Here is a 16,229-nt window from a genome sequence, read left to right as displayed (position 1 = left end):
AAATCACTAAATTTCGTTACGTGTTTACCGATTAACGCTTCGTTTCAGTATGGGCTTAAACTTTTGACCAGCTAGTATTTAGGCTAATTTCATGGTGTTCACATTTTCCCTATTAAATGCTAAAAACGTTTTGTATTTTTATTTTCCCTTTTCTTATTTTCATCTTTCGAAGCTCTATTCAAATAAGTTGTTGAGTCTAACAACGCAAAATGCATATTTTTTCTTTATGTTCATTGGCCAGCAGTGTATTAAAATTCTGGTAAAAATATTAAAAACTGATAATGCGATGAAATGAATAATTGAGGAGACAATTAAGTAAAAATTATTTTACAAAACTCCTGATAAGGTAAATTTAACTACTCGAAGTATGTGCCAAAGATGTTGAGGAAAAAGGTACAAGTTGGAGATTTATGTTCAATATTCCTAAATGAATTAAATTTGAAAATTACTTTTTCTGAATTTGAAAAGTTTTTACATATTTCTGTTACATCAGTGACTTGAAGTCAATTAGGTCATTCTTTCAAATGTTAAAACTGAAATTTGCGATATAACTCCGACAGGTTTCAGCATATGCAGGTTGTTCCTATACTTCCTTTGTAACTAGACCCGGCATGAGTTAAGGCACTCAAGTCATAATCCGAGGGTCGAAGGTTCGAATCCCCATCACTCTAAACATGCTCACCCGTTCAGCCATGGGGGCGATATAATGTGACGGTCAATCCGACTATCCATTGGTAAAAAAAGTAGTTGGCGGTGGGTGGTGATGGCTATTTGTCTTCCCTCTCTTACACTGCTAATTTAAAGGCGGCTAGCACAGATAGCCCTCGTGTCGCTTTGCGCGAAATTCAAAAACAAACAAACAAAAATCTGACTCCATTTAATAATTCTAAACACTTTTCAAATTTAATAAATAGTCCAAATAAGGACGACAATATTGGTATTTTGAAATCGGATAAAAGGAATAGATGTAATTTTAGATTAAAAAATTGAGAAAAACCGATACAATTGTGTCTTTAGTAAATTTTTTGGAACTACAAAATGATTTGAATGATAAAAGGGAGACGAAGTTGCAACGACATTTGTTACAAATGAAGAAAGACGGTATTATCGTATGATTCTTTTAGCTGGGTGCCTAAAGTAGTTTGCTTGGTCCAACCAATATTAATGCATCCGCATGTCCGTTCACCTTATACTATTTCTGTTTTAATTCGAATGACGAAAAAATTAAAATTGTCCACCTTTAGGTGAACCTGTAGTAAAAATGTTAGACCGATACCTTACGAGACTTTTCACGAAAACGTACGCGAAAGCTTTTCGTTAAATTTGAGCGGTTTTTTGTTAAATATTTTTGGCTTATAATTAAACCAAATGAAAGTCCTAATTGTAGGTTGTAAAAATCTATTAGTGTGCCAAATTTGAAAAACTCATAAAAGTACGATTTTTTATTAATTAAGTTCCACTATTTTTGGTGCGAATAAAAAAACAGAAAACGAAGAAATTGGAAATATGTGTGGGATATTTTTTATGGATCGCCGTGAAATTTGGTAAATTTTAGTCATCATACTATCGTTTAAATTGTAATAAAGTTTCAAATTACTGTTTAAATCTTCACTCAAGAAAAGCGAAGGTGTGCAAGGACAGACTTTGATGTCGATCCATAGATTTGCCCTTGAACACGATAATTTTTTAAAAATATAATTTAAATTTGTTTGCACTTTTTATTACTTTACTTTAGGAAACTAAATACCTGTGTATTCTATTGTATTAATTCACATAAGCTTAGTGTGCTGTTTATAACTGCTGTGTTGGCTGGCTGCTCAGTATCAGAAAATGAATATATTTCGAGCACAGTATGAAAATCGAATAAAACGTATGGCAAGACCTAATCATTTTGTTTTTTAATGACTCAGTTCAACTCTCTGAAGAGTAATTAAGAATAAACAAACAAAAAAGGTTTACAACGTATAAACTCAAAACTGGAAAAATACACAAATCGTTGAATGTCTCCACAATTTCATTATCTAATTAAATACAAGATGAAGACAATGAACTGTTTACTTCAAAAGACAGACAACAGTACTTCTCGCGATCTGTTAAAAAAAAAGTTTATTAAAGTCATTAAACCTTCTACACTTCTTTTTTTACACTAGAATACACTGTCTCCCAGAGACAAGTTACAAGTAGCCATAAACTTGTTTTAATCACTCAATAAACCTTACAAGTGAATCACTGTTAACTGTTAAAAAACAAACAAAAAACTGAAATCCGAATAATTTAATAGATTGCAGGAAAGGGTTTTATATCTTTATAAATATTTATAGTTTGCATGCACATTAACTGGTATATACCTTACTGAACTCTATAATGTCATTAATAACCTTACATTACTCATAACATATTCATGAAAACATATTACAAATGCCATGCAATGTTTTACTGACACTAATCAATTTAAAATAAAATCATTTCATGAACTTCTTTTAAAATATTACCTTTTTCAAAACAAATATTACTTTTGGAAATTTCTACAGTTTCACTGTGTACAATCAAGGGTTTCATTGAAATTACATTACTGAGATATATGAAGAAACACAGTGAAATAGCTGAAACAAATTACTGGTACAGCTTGTTAGTTAACCAGTGATTATGGTATAGCAGAAAAGTACAATGTCACTAAAATGTGTACACTAACTTGTTATATCCATCTAGCCACAGTCAGAAAGTTACATAACAAAAAATGACCAAAACTTTATTCATTAATGTACTCTACTTTCAAAAGGTCAAATTCAGACAATAGGCACATGAGATTGTTCAAACACCTCAACTAGAAGCCTACAGAATGATCAACACCAATGTTTATTAGAATATTAACCATTTTATTTCATAAATAGTGAGTTTCAAATGATTAACATTTTGCTAATTGCAAGTTAGTCCATACAAACACACAATATAAATTTAAATACATCTACTGAAAAAAACATTGCAAAACACAAAACACTCAGTAGATGAAATATTCTGATTTTTTAAAGAAATTATGAAGCTAGTGCTTCACCTTTCATAAACCTTTTAATTAAGTTACTTCATTTTTAAGAATATAAATATTTTACTGAATTACACACTGAAACCACTTTTCATTCTTAAAATATTTGACACAATGAAGCTATTCATAGCTTCTACCTGAACACCACAAAAAACACATCAAAACAAAATCACAAACATATTCAAGTGTCTTACAACACATTATACATTTCTGGGCAGGAAGGCTCAGCTGGTCTGAAGAAATTATTCATACCATTGCCTGATTTAATACAGTGTGAATTGAATTCCTCTATATTACAAAGTGGTAAATGTATTACTGGCTCAAACTCTAATCTACATACTGACAACCAATTATAAAAAATAACAATGATATTGAGATTATTTAGCAGTAAATATTCAATGTAATCACTTGTATGACATTAGAGAGGATAAGTCACCCTTTGCACCTTTCTGAAATGCATATGATTATGACTCTGCAGCAACCTAGGTATTTTCTAAGTAAAATAAATAAAGAACAGTGTAACATGCTAAGACTATAGATGTAGTTCATTTACATCACAAACATAATTAACCTTTTTACTCAAAATTCTTAAAATTTCTGAATTATGTTAAATGCATCCAAGGTATAAAAAATTTTGTGATTCTTTGTTTTTGGAAAACAAAGAAACATGGTAACAATTACAAAGGTAAGACTAATAGTAAGGTGTTTTAAATCAGTTGTGTTATTTTAACAAAGAAAGCACTGCTTTATACTTGAGTGTTGAAAGGTGTTACTGATAGTTAACCAAGTTTGTTGAAATGTGCAGAAACACGTATCCTTAGTATCAAACTTGATCTGACGATCAAACGTTTTGTGTAAAATAAGAAAAACAGAAGATACTACAAACTTTTGTTGTTACTTGTTCAAATAAAGCACTTAATACAGACATTCATTATTCATTTCCTGTTCTTGTATATGAAAGCATTCAAATATATCAAAATTGTTGATTTTTAACACTGGAACAATTAGAAAATGTTCATTGTTGTACATACATATATTTAACTTCATTAATTTTATTATCAACCAAATTTTGATTCTGGCTGGATTAATTTCATTGTTACATTTTTTTTTTTTTTCTCCCCTAAGTTCTTTCTAAACTCAGACCTGACTTGTGGAAACTTCATCACACTTTGGGTTATCACAACTTAAGTCTTGCACTCAATATATTTATCAAACTGTAAAACTAAATCTTCCAACATCTACAGATACCTGAATAGACAAAAACATGTTTGAATTAAAATGTACCAATCCATCTCAAGAGTGGTTAAGGAAGACAGCAACAAGCAACTTTCAAACTTGTCAAGACTCTTCAGAAGTATTTTCTCTCCCCCCATTAAAGTATTGTTCAAAATTATTATATACCTTCATATCTAATGGCTCTACACATGGACATTGTGATACCAAATTAATGTCAAGTTAAAGTACAGACATTTTTATGACAGCCATTTTCCTGAAGTTCAAAGAGCTTAAAAAGGTGGAAGGGTACACTACATAAATATCAAAGTAAACATCCACCTTGAATGTGTTTTGTATGTTTCAAAGTATGTACAAAAGCAGTTTAAAATAATTAGTCCATGTAACTTTCTTGGCAATTTATTTAATGCTCTCTGAACAACAGATTTGGCAAAGTTTCCAGTAATTAATTAATATAAACAAGCATGATATTGTCAATCAAAATAAAATGAACAATATGCAAATTCTAGGAAATTCAACAAAATCAGTTTTTATTGTAATAGTCTGTTCTATGCCAAAAAATAAGAAATCTGATGACCAGAGCATTTTAGGAGGGTAGACTATAAACCTACCCGAGTTCATTTTAGGTACTTCTATCGGCTTAGAATCTTACTGACTTATCTGTATGTTATGAAGTCAATATACCTTTATTAAATGTATCAGCCCATCTACCTGAAAACTGGTATTCAATTATGAATAGCTTTCTCACCCTTCAAACACAGCCATATCTCTTACTACATTCATTTTCAGATGTTTTATACCATAAAGTGATAAAGATGTGATAAAGCATGTGAAACAGTACTTCAAAATAATACAGCTATGCAAAACCATAACCAAAAATTTATTTTGTCATAACAAGTACCTTTTTTCCTACTTAAGTAATAAAATATTTAGCATTGTTTTTAAATTTCTTCACATGTATAATTGAGACAAACTTCTCAGCTGTGTTTATTCCTAATTTTAAAACTCAGCCAATAAACTAGACAAGTTATATTGTCAATGAAGTAATATAGACATCACATTAATCAAATTCAGCTAGCAGCTAGACTTAATACAATATTTTTGGACAAAAATTACGTATTTATGCATTTCTTGAAACTTCCAAAAATTAAAATATAATTGCACAACTTCTAACATTAACAAACATTTCCAATAATTAATAATAATAAAGTACATTTCTGAATATGTGCACTCAAAACATTACTGGAAAATACCCTCCCTCTCACTAGATTTTCTATTTTATGTACTGATTATACACACATAATTCTAAGTATTTCCTACACCTTCAGCAAGTATTCCAACTTAGCTAGCTATACTATACTTATGTAATATGCAAAACTGAGAAAGTTGTTCATCAAATTTCTTGTCAAGTTTTATTAACTGAAACTTTATGCTTATATGTTTTTCTATTTTTTAATTAAAAATGTCACATCCTATTAGTTACCAACAATCCTTTAACATTTTTTTGTAAAATATATTTCTAAATACACTGTCTTTCAAAAACAAACTTTAGCAACTAGCTTGACTGATTGTTAACCTACCCTGAAGAAAGTTTCAGAACTTACTGGTAAAGATTATCGGCAATTCTGCAACCATGCTTTGAAGATTTGTATGACTTACTGCTTCTGATTAGTTTGTTGTAACCATATTCTTATGTTACCCATACAAATGATGAACTGGATGGAATTTTTGACAGTAACAATGAGACCTAATGTCAAAAAGGATAACGAATGAAGATACCATTAACACCAGCTAGAGAGACCTATCACAAAATCAAACTTATTTGTATTTTATGCTGAATGATGAACAAATAATAAATAAAAGAAATACAGCAGAAAAAGTACAGAATACTCCTTTATTATTTTTTGATCAAAAGTGTCTTTTCTCATTAAAAAATACAACTTAATAATATTTAATAACTTGTATCCCTAAGATCAAATTATTTAATTTCGAAAGGTTTATAGTAAGATGACGCTTAAAAAAAGTGTTCTCAAAAGACAATCAACTAAGTTCTGAATATTATCTCTCTAACAACTCAGTATCAGTGGGATAATTTTTGTGTGAAAACCTAGAGGCAATAAATTATTACAAAAAAAAAAATATATGCCACTCACTTTCTTCTGAAGAAAAACTAAAACCACTCATAATTATTTACACAAGCCTATGTACAATAAAGTTAAATTTGATCTACATTTTCTTTCTAGTTTCAAAAAGTATACTTTGCAAATGCTACTTACTATCAAGGCTACCGTTTATAAGCATGTTTAAATGTTGCTGTAAACTGACAATATTGTAACATTAACCAACAAAATTAGATTAATAAATCTGTATTAATATTGACCAGTACATTCCCTCAACACTCTGTAAGGCCTGATTAAATCAGAGAGAGGTACATAGCCACTATGTTATATCTTAGATGCTATTCTGAAAAATATTGTTTATATTTGAGAGTAAATACTTATAAAGTGAAAACCAACAACATTTAAAAACAGTTTTAGTACATAAAATTCTTATCACAATCCTGTTTTACTTCACTTATCAGTGAACTAACCATACACGAACACTAGTGTTAACAAACATACTCCAGGAACATTCTAATTTTACTAATAATCTATCAATAGTTCTGTCAGAAAGTTTATTTCTGAAATAATAGTTTGCTAAGATTTAAGGTAAATTACAGAGTGGGAAATTAGCTGAATTTTAGTCATGATGCCTTAAAGTCAGATATATCATAGGCAACAAAAAAAGAACAAAATCATGCACAACAATGTAATTATTTCTGCTTACAAACTATAAAGTTCCATTTAACTATGGAAAGGTGGTATATGCAACACTCTTTAACACTCTCCAGACTAGCAGTACCATTTCATTTTTTCCTGCTCATGGTGGAAATACAGTGTCTTGCAAAAGTATTCACTCTACCTGCAATGTTTCCACATTTTGTTGCCATCTGAGCTTGCAATCATGAAACTTCCAAATGAGATTTTACATTTAGAATCTGCACAATCTATTCTAAATTGAAAAAGCTAAAAACTCTGATATTATGTAAGTTAGGCTTTCAAAGAGAAACAGAATATTATCAACTGTGTAAGCATTCAACTCATTTGCTATGATAACTCTAAATCAGTTCAGGTGTAAAAAATCAGTTTGAAAGGTCATAAGAATTAGTGTAATAGTCTCTGACTTGTGTAGTCAAAGTGGTTTAACTTGATTTCAGAGTAAATGCATCTATTCAAGCTACAACTTATATAGTGATACAACAAACCAATCATGAAAACCACAAAAAACAGGAATAAATTGGCAGAGAAGCACAGATCAGGAGAAAGTTACAAGAAAATTTCAAAGTCATCTATTATCCCTTTGAGCAAGGTGAAACTCATTATTAAAAAGTGGATTGTGCTTCATACCATCCAGTCACTACCCAGATTAGATCACTCTTTCAAACTAAGCAGGAAACTGGTTAGGAATGTTGCTGTAAAGCCAATGGTGACTTTAAAATCATTGCAAAGTTCCATGTCTGAATTAGGATTCAAATGTTCATACATTGACAAAATCCTGGTTCCTACACAAAGCTAGTCTGTAGGGCAAATGGCAAAAAAAAATTCATTACCAAAAGAAAATCATCATAATTCTCGTATGTAAGTTATGACAAACCATGTAAATGATAGAGTAGACATGTGGTAGAAAGTTGTAGTCAGATAAGATTAAAACTGAGCTTTAAGGTCTATATTCAAAGCATTAAATCAGGTATAAACCCAACACATCACATCACTCAGTCAATAACATGAGGACGTTTCTCAACAGCAGGGGCTGGGAAACATGTCAGGATTGAGGGGAAGATGGATGGTGCAAAGTACAGGCAAATTCCAGAGGAAAACCTGTGTGATTCAGTCAAGAATATAAAACTGGGTTGAAAATTCACATTTTAGCAGGACAATGACACAAAGCACAATGTCAAAGTCACACTGAAGTGGTTTCTAAAGAAGAAAGTGAATGTCTTGGGGTGGTCCTGTCAAAGTCCTGACTTGAATTCAAAAGAAAACTTGTAGTGAGACTTGAAGATTGCAATCCATCAATGACCCTTGGTCAACTTGTCAAAATTGGAGCAATTTTATCAGGAAGACCGAGCAAAAATTACACCATCCCATTGCAAAAACCTGGTAGAAATCTATCCAAAAAACTCACACCAGTAATTGCTGCTAAAGGTGCTTACACAAAGTATTGACTTAAGGGGCTGAATACTTAAGCAGTCAGCACATTTCAATTTATGTATTTTCGTTTCAGATTTTGTTGACATTTAACCTTCTTCATACAAAACAGTGTTAAGTTTGATCATTAAAATTTTGAATAAAAACAAGTTCATTAAAAAGAACTATTTACATTATTTGTATTTCATCAAAATGTGGCATTACTGGTAGGTGGTAATTACTTTTACATGGCACTGTATTTCATTAGAAATGAAACAAATGACAAACCTACAAAATAATATTTAATTTCAGCTTTAAAAAAAAGCATTTAATTTTGTCTTTGAATACATTGTGTTGTGAAATTTTGAAAATTTTATTGTTAGACACTGTTTTGATAGAACATTGAAAATAATTCTTTCACATTAGGATTTAAATTTTTACATTGTATATCACCATGTTCCATTTTAAGTATGCAATCATTTTCAACTTGACTGACAATCAATAAAATATTTGTTATGATAATAACTTTTATCTTGTTGATTGCAGAAGTAATCACTTCTTACTAAAATAGTAAACAAACACTTTGAATACTGACAAATATTTATTAATGGTCAACAATAGTCCCTGTAATAATGGAACCAGGCTAAGTAACAATACTTTTTAAACAATGTTCTTAATTGAAATCAATTTATATCCAATAAATACACTTCATTTTCAATAAATAATAATTCATATTTTACACATTGTTTGAATATTAATAAACTTAACTAATATATTAAAAAAAAGTTATTTGAGTCACATGAATATTTTGTTGTCATCCACAGCACTCTAAACCAAATAAGGCTTACCTGATGTCCTGCCAAAGGAAAAATTCCTTTCAAATAAATATAATTTAACATACAAAGGAACTGTAAAAAATTCCAGAACTATAGTTTGTTCTTAATTCTTTGAAACCTTGCTATTTAAACCTTGCCTATAGCTATTTGAAAGTACAGCTACATTTATAGTACTTGTTCTGAGCACACACTTAAATGTTTTAAAAGAATGGGGAAATAGACAGCCCCCCCCCCAAAAAAAAAAAAAAACTGAAAGAAAAGGAAAATAGCATGATAATTGTATTCTCAAGTGATAGCAATTTTGTAAAAAATATACATACACGTTTTGTGATAGATATAAAAACTCTAAACAAAAATTGACAAGTATATTGTTTACAAGCAAACAAGTGTAACAAAATGAAAGAATATCAATTATAAAATATAGTTGAGTGACAAATTATTGAAATAAAGTGAAAGTTATTATTTTGACTAAAAGTTTGTAACTTGATAAGCAGGTATGTCCTCAATATCTAAAAGGTACTCACTGTTCCAGAGAGGGTTAATCTTCTGACTTGTGTACCAAAGAACCTGAATGTTACTTTATTTTTCTTGCAAAATTTAAAGTTAAAAAGCTGTGTAAATATTACAATTACAAAGAAATTGGGCAAAAAAACCCAGAAAACACAATATTAAAAATCCAGCTATGACAAATAAACCTAACAGTTTACTACCATTTCTACAAAATATGCATAATGAAATATTTACAAGATGATCAGGTGTATTCTCCAATATTTCACACCAGGATACAATGTTGACTGATTTCGTTTTTCCCTAGTATGACTTACTATAACTTGGCTACTAACTTTATTTCATACTTGTGTACATTTTCTAGCTTCTATTTGAGGTTGGGCCCATTCCACAAAATCATCTATAAGTACAGGCCACGCCCCTAATACAAGAAAAATTCAATAAGCATCATTTAGAATGGTTAGTTTCAGAAATATTAAGCATCTTATATTTCCAAAAAACATAAGTTTTATAAGGAGTAACAAAAATGTATTTTAAAAGTCTGATTTGATTGTTTGTCGTTAAGTGTAAGCTAAACAATGGGCTATCTGTGCTGTGCCAACCTGGGGCATTGAAATTTTGTTTCTAGCATCATAAGTCTGCACACGTACTGCTGTTCCACTGGGGGAAAATTTAAAGGACCAACCTGATTAACTATTTAGTTTTGCAAAGTCTACAACTTCTATGTGCATAAAATGTTCTGTTAATTATATTATTATTTTGCACTTAGAAAAAATATATATGAATTAATAAAGTAATTGAGTCAATGAAATAATACTGTTTACTGCAACAAACTGACAAAAAACACACCAGAAAACCAGATTTTAGCAATTCTCCTATAAAGATCTACACAGTACACATTTGACTTTAAATGATAGCACAAAGCTCCAACATATTAAATGCTAGCATTTTATTATGAAACAAGTCTCATACATTCACTTAAAACATACATTATGACAGAGCCTCAGCACTGTTTAGTTTTAGAAAATTAATAATAAAGCTTGTATATATGTCCTAACCACATGTGAATCCCAGGAAAAGGTAAGATTTTGGAATTCTTTTATTGTAAATAACCAAGCAGCAGACAAATTATAAAAAAACTGTTCAAGCAATATCTGGTACATGACAAACAAGTTGTTACAAATTACCAAACACACTGCCAAGTAAAACAGCATTTAGAATATAATACAGAATATGGCACAAAAGGTTTTCCAAGGGATTTACTGTGGTTGCACATCAAATATATAATGGTAAGTTAAACACCTAAAAATTTGTGCTTAAAAATTTATTTTTCTGACAGAGAACAAACTAATGACCAGAAATCACTGACTCCAAGACATACATTTATTCAAAAAAGTTGAACAGTATTTAATGTTGCAATACAATAGATTTTGTTCTCTCTCCACTGGCTTTAAATTTTTAAATGGGTTTCAATGTCAAAGAGTGTCCCATCATTAATAGAATGACCAATTTCATTAAAGTGTTGGGCAAGGTATTTTTTAGTGTTTATACTGTATGAGATAAATGGAAATTTGTGTTGTGCAAGTAATTACTTTAGAAATTTTACAGTGTCTATGATCATATTCGTCAGAAAATAAATGTTTTGCTTTTCCATGGACAAGGATATCTTTAAGACATCTCTTCCAGAAAGAATTGAAAGGAACTTCAGGAAATACTTGACTCAATGCAATCATTCAACTGTAGAAGATGAAACTGTTTTTCAGAATGCAGGAAATGTTTTGGACTTTAAAGTGACAGGCAATAACAAACAGAATTCTGTTTGAAACCTTACTATTACAATATTTAAGGATGCATGTTCACTGAGCATTGTTAGCTTTTTCAATCGGTCTGTCTTGCAAGTGCACAGGTAATCCACTAAAATTATAATTAGTTACAGAATGTTAATTTACATTATTCATATTTTCCTTTATACTTTCACTGTTTCTTGAATTCAAACTTCTGTCAAAACAAAAATATGCAAATTTGCAAAACCAGTGTTAGACATGGCATGGCCTGCTAGAAAACTGACAATTTTACACTTTAACATTAAAATAAAAAAAATTCTTTGGCAGAACATAATAAATAGGTAATATTTATCACACATGATGAGAAGTAAAGAAAAAAACACTAAATCTAAACATAAGAAAACAAAAATAACAACAATAAGATCTGGATAAATCTGATCACTATGCAGTTGTTCATGATGCTAAAACATTCATTTTATAAAACATTGATTTTATCTGACTATTACACTGAAAATCACTTAAATCACAGTGAGGATGTTACTCACTTATCCTTCTAATAAAAGAACTAGAAAAATAAAAGGAAGGGAAATCTTTAATACAACTTGCTGATAGTGAATTCCCAAGCTAACTCTCCTGGCTATAAACTAAAAGTCCAATCTACCTACCATATACAGGATTACATTAAGACTGTCAGTGTAAGATAACAAATTTTGTTGATATCTAAGTTACACAGAATCATCTGAAATGGGAATGGTATGCAAAAAACAAACAAACCATACAAGCATTGAAAAATAATTTATACTTTATCTAATAATGATGCAATATATGAATACTGAGCAGAACATCTTCTGAAAATTATAAATGTACATATAAATAACTTTGTAATGCAAAACATTTCATTTTATATATATATGTATCAACCTCATTGCCTACTTAAAATTTATAAGCACAGAGATTTCTTTACCAACTGCAGATTTCCCTAATATGTTAATGTACACAAGTCACAATTTTAGTACTGGTACATAAGATAATGTTGACAATTAACTACTGTATGGATATAATTTTCAGTGAAATTAATTAATTAGTTCTAAAATTCTGTGAATGTCAAGTACTCAAAGAATCAATAATGTTTAATGTGTGGAAACAGGTACAATAAAAACATAGAATAAATACTGAAACTTAGCATATATTTTCACTTCCATATTTATAGTTACAATCAAACAGAAGATTCATATTTGGTTATTAAATCTTAGATATTTTTTAAATTTAAATTTCTAATTCTATTTAACAATGAAAAAAATCCTTTGTATTCATTCCTATTTGGTATAATGTTATAAACAAGCATTGTAAACAGTTAGTATCAATGAAGAAATCATTTAATGGTTAATTCACACAAGTATCAAAGCAAAGAACTACACATCACTTAGTATTAAATAATGAAATTTTTAAGTTTGGCAAAATACATGCAAGTTACACTAGTACAATATACAAACTTTTACACTGTCATATTCATAAAATGTTCCATATACTAACTGATTTTACACTGCAATAAACCATTAACTAAATACTTAGCTAATATTAACTCTCAAGGTATAAAAACCTTACCTTCTTCATCATAGTTGCTCATTTCATCATCAATCATAGTACTGAAGTCAAGTAAAAGATTCCACGTGTCTTTGGGAATAGCTCTTTTGTGGTGTTCCTAAACAAGATAAATTAAAGAAACATGTACACACATTCTTTTTTTAAAGTACCAAACAAAAACTTCAACAAGTGATCAACAAAACACTTTTTTTCTTTCACATCACATCACTGAAATGAATTATTAGTTGATATAACACTCATTTTTCTGCTACAGTACTGCCACAAAATCTAAAAACATCCACTGTTAAAGATCTGTTGCAACTGTTATAATCCATACCTATTCTGCCTTGTACACATTTACAAAAGTTTGACTGTCAAATAAACGATGCATTCAGTACCATTTCCCATCTTTGAGATCAGATAAAAATAAATATTAATATTTTGTTTATTAAAAGGAATTAGATAACTGTGCTGAGAATAAACTGAACACCAAGTGAAAATGACTATTGAATTGATGGCTATGGTGAATTAGAGTACAATAAATTATGTCTAAATAAAAGAAAAGAAACAAATTATACTTGTAACTGAATTTAAGAACACTGGTATTGGACATCTGAAGACAAATATGCAATCAACAAAAACAACAGTTAAATAAAACATAGTTTAGAATCTTAGAGCAAGCTTTGCTCCTTCTGAGTCAGAAATTGATGCTATTTGAAAACATTAAAATTGTGTTTGCTACTCATTTTTTTTCTTACTTTATATTAATTATTATTATTATTGTATAATTTTTGTAACTCTTTTAGTAGAAGTTTATCTAATTATTGACTGAAGAAAAAATAGTATCACAAATCTGGAAATATCACAATGTCAAAACATAAAAGAAAAAGCCTGCAAATAATTTTTAAATAAAATATTTTGAACATAAGAATGCAAAACTTTAAAAAAGTAATATACTATTATGTACAACCAAATTAAAATGTACAAACTATATCCTAGGTTTCTAGCAAGTTCACTTCAAGATGTTAATTAGGTCAAAATCCAGGGCTATGGTGAAGTATCATCCTTCCAATAACAGTTTGAAAACTCCACTGATCTAGCCATCTTGTACTTGACCCCTGTAAGACCTACTTTCAGTCTTGGAAGTTTATCAGCAGTTCTAAAGTTCTCCTTTTTCTGTTTTTGGTAATTGCCCTCTTTCCCAGCTGACCAGGCCATGGAAATTAAATCACTGTGGGGATAATAGTTGGTTACTTCACCATTAAATCCTGTGGCCCTAGTATACTCACTACAGTGGAGAATTCAAGCTGGGGTATTAATACAGATGATGCTAATGCTACTGCAGGTGTCAAAAGTCAGCTCTTTTTTTTCTGCTTAAATATTCTTCACCAAGCAATGTGCTTCCACAGAACTATTTTACGTTGGTCTTCCCATTCAGCACTTTAGATTGTTTCTTTAGTTTTTTTTACAAATATTGTCTCCTCAGAGGTGTGCACAGATTTCACTCCAGCAGTGTCCGTGTTCTAATACCCCTTCAGCATCTTGTCTTTAGTTTCATCTACTAAACAAAGGTCTAGAGAAATTTTGTTTTGAATTTTGTGCAAAGCTACTCGAGGGCTATCTGCACTATCTAGAGAAATATCCACACCCATAATTTTGACAGAATGTGAAATCTTAACTCCATAGTTAGATTGACATCTAAATCAGTCTTCCACAACAAAGTTTTAAACTTGAAAGTTTAGTAGTACAAAAACACAACAATTAAGTGAAATTCGTTTTGTATCAGAGCAAGAATAATCATTTAATGTTGTTCAGTGCCATGTTGAAAAAGATGAAAGCAATGATGTCTGTACTAGTCATCCTTCTCTATAACAAGTCAAGAGTTTAACTGTCAGTATAGGATGGTGATTCATGAAACCTAATGCTAATTATACATTGAAATTTTCTTAAACTATCAATGTACAGTTTAACACAAAAGTTTCCTACAAATTACCTAGAACAAAGTATTTTCTGCTATAATAATTTTGACAGATGTTTTGACCAGTGCTTAACTATTACTACTTTTATGCTTGGTGTATAACTGGAAGGAAAAGAAGGTTTTCAACTAAGTAATACTTTGTACCTTTTGTCACATAGTGTAAGAGAACATGCTTGTGATTGGATATATTCTGAAAATTAAAACACTAATGTCACTTCGCCTATTCTTTCATGCTGTACTATGTAAACACTAAGTAAGCTTTTTAGAGCTTACCTTATACTAAATGAGAAAGCCAATTACACTGGTAACATTGTTTTTTCATCAAATATTTCAAAAATGCAGTTATATTTTAGTAGTATATTCTTTCTTATAAGTTTATATTCTCAGATAAAGCAGTTTGACTGAATCATTCATTTCAAACAGTTATTTTACAAATGTTTACCATACCACTAAAACCATAAGTATAAATGTACAGTACATGCACACAACATTTTATTGCCAGCTACTAATGTTCTAGGTTTAGTAACTACTATCACAAACTGTTTTTAACAACAGTAACTGAGTGAAAAACAAACTAGCATGCACTTCTACCTGATATCTTGAAAAATACATCATTATCTTAAACTTCAACTCATTTACTTGCTACTTACAGGTCAAGACAATGTTTCTGAAATTCTTCAGTAACATAGTTTCAGCTTGCCAGCAAGTACAATACTTTCTTCTTCCATACAACAGATGAATTTCGTAGTCTGATTAACTGTTTTGCTCCAATACATGATACACTCCAATCAGATCTAAGAGGTGTACACACCACTGATATGTAACAGAACCACAGGATGTCTTGTCTCCTCATTCAAACTGATATGCCTTTCATCATCTTGTCATACAATTGTTTCTGTAACTTGATAGCTTTTGCAATCCATTAATGTTTGAGTTCTTGCACATCAACTTAGTTAACTAGTGTTGAACATACATATTGCAATTATTTTTGAACATTCTTACAGTTATTTACCTTTTAGGAGAACCATACAGAGATAGCGA

The 16,229-nt window shown here is 30.1% G+C and overlaps 1 protein-coding gene across 3 annotated transcripts in view; it reads right to left on the bottom strand.

Annotated features, from left to right (window-relative positions):
• Positions 1 to 2,087: 2,087 nt before the first annotated feature.
• Positions 2,088 to 16,229, bottom strand: part of LOC143236719 (DCN1-like protein 1) — a 41,767-nt gene continuing 27,625 nt past the window's right edge. Inside the window, exons 6-8 of one of the 3 annotated variants that reach the window (XR_013019726.1) lie at positions 13,232 to 13,328; positions 10,080 to 10,263; positions 2,088 to 6,020 (exon numbers count right to left, since the gene is read on the bottom strand). Coding sequence is in view for 2 of the 3 variants with exons in the window: in XM_076475157.1 (XP_076331272.1) it covers positions 10,184 to 10,263; positions 13,232 to 13,328 (177 nt within the window). In the remaining variant the exon portion in view is untranslated. Of the gene's footprint in view, positions 10,264 to 13,231; positions 13,329 to 16,229 lie in introns of all 3 variants that reach the window. The other 2 variants (XM_076475157.1, XM_076475156.1) reach the window with 2 other exon arrangements.

Source organism: Tachypleus tridentatus, chromosome 13 (genome assembly GCF_004210375.1).
Source record: "Tachypleus tridentatus isolate NWPU-2018 chromosome 13, ASM421037v1, whole genome shotgun sequence".
Lineage (NCBI taxonomy): Eukaryota > Metazoa > Arthropoda > Merostomata > Xiphosura > Limulidae > Tachypleus > Tachypleus tridentatus.
The sequence above is the reverse complement of the archived record's forward strand: the minus strand, read 5'-3'. Positions and strand labels throughout refer to the sequence as shown.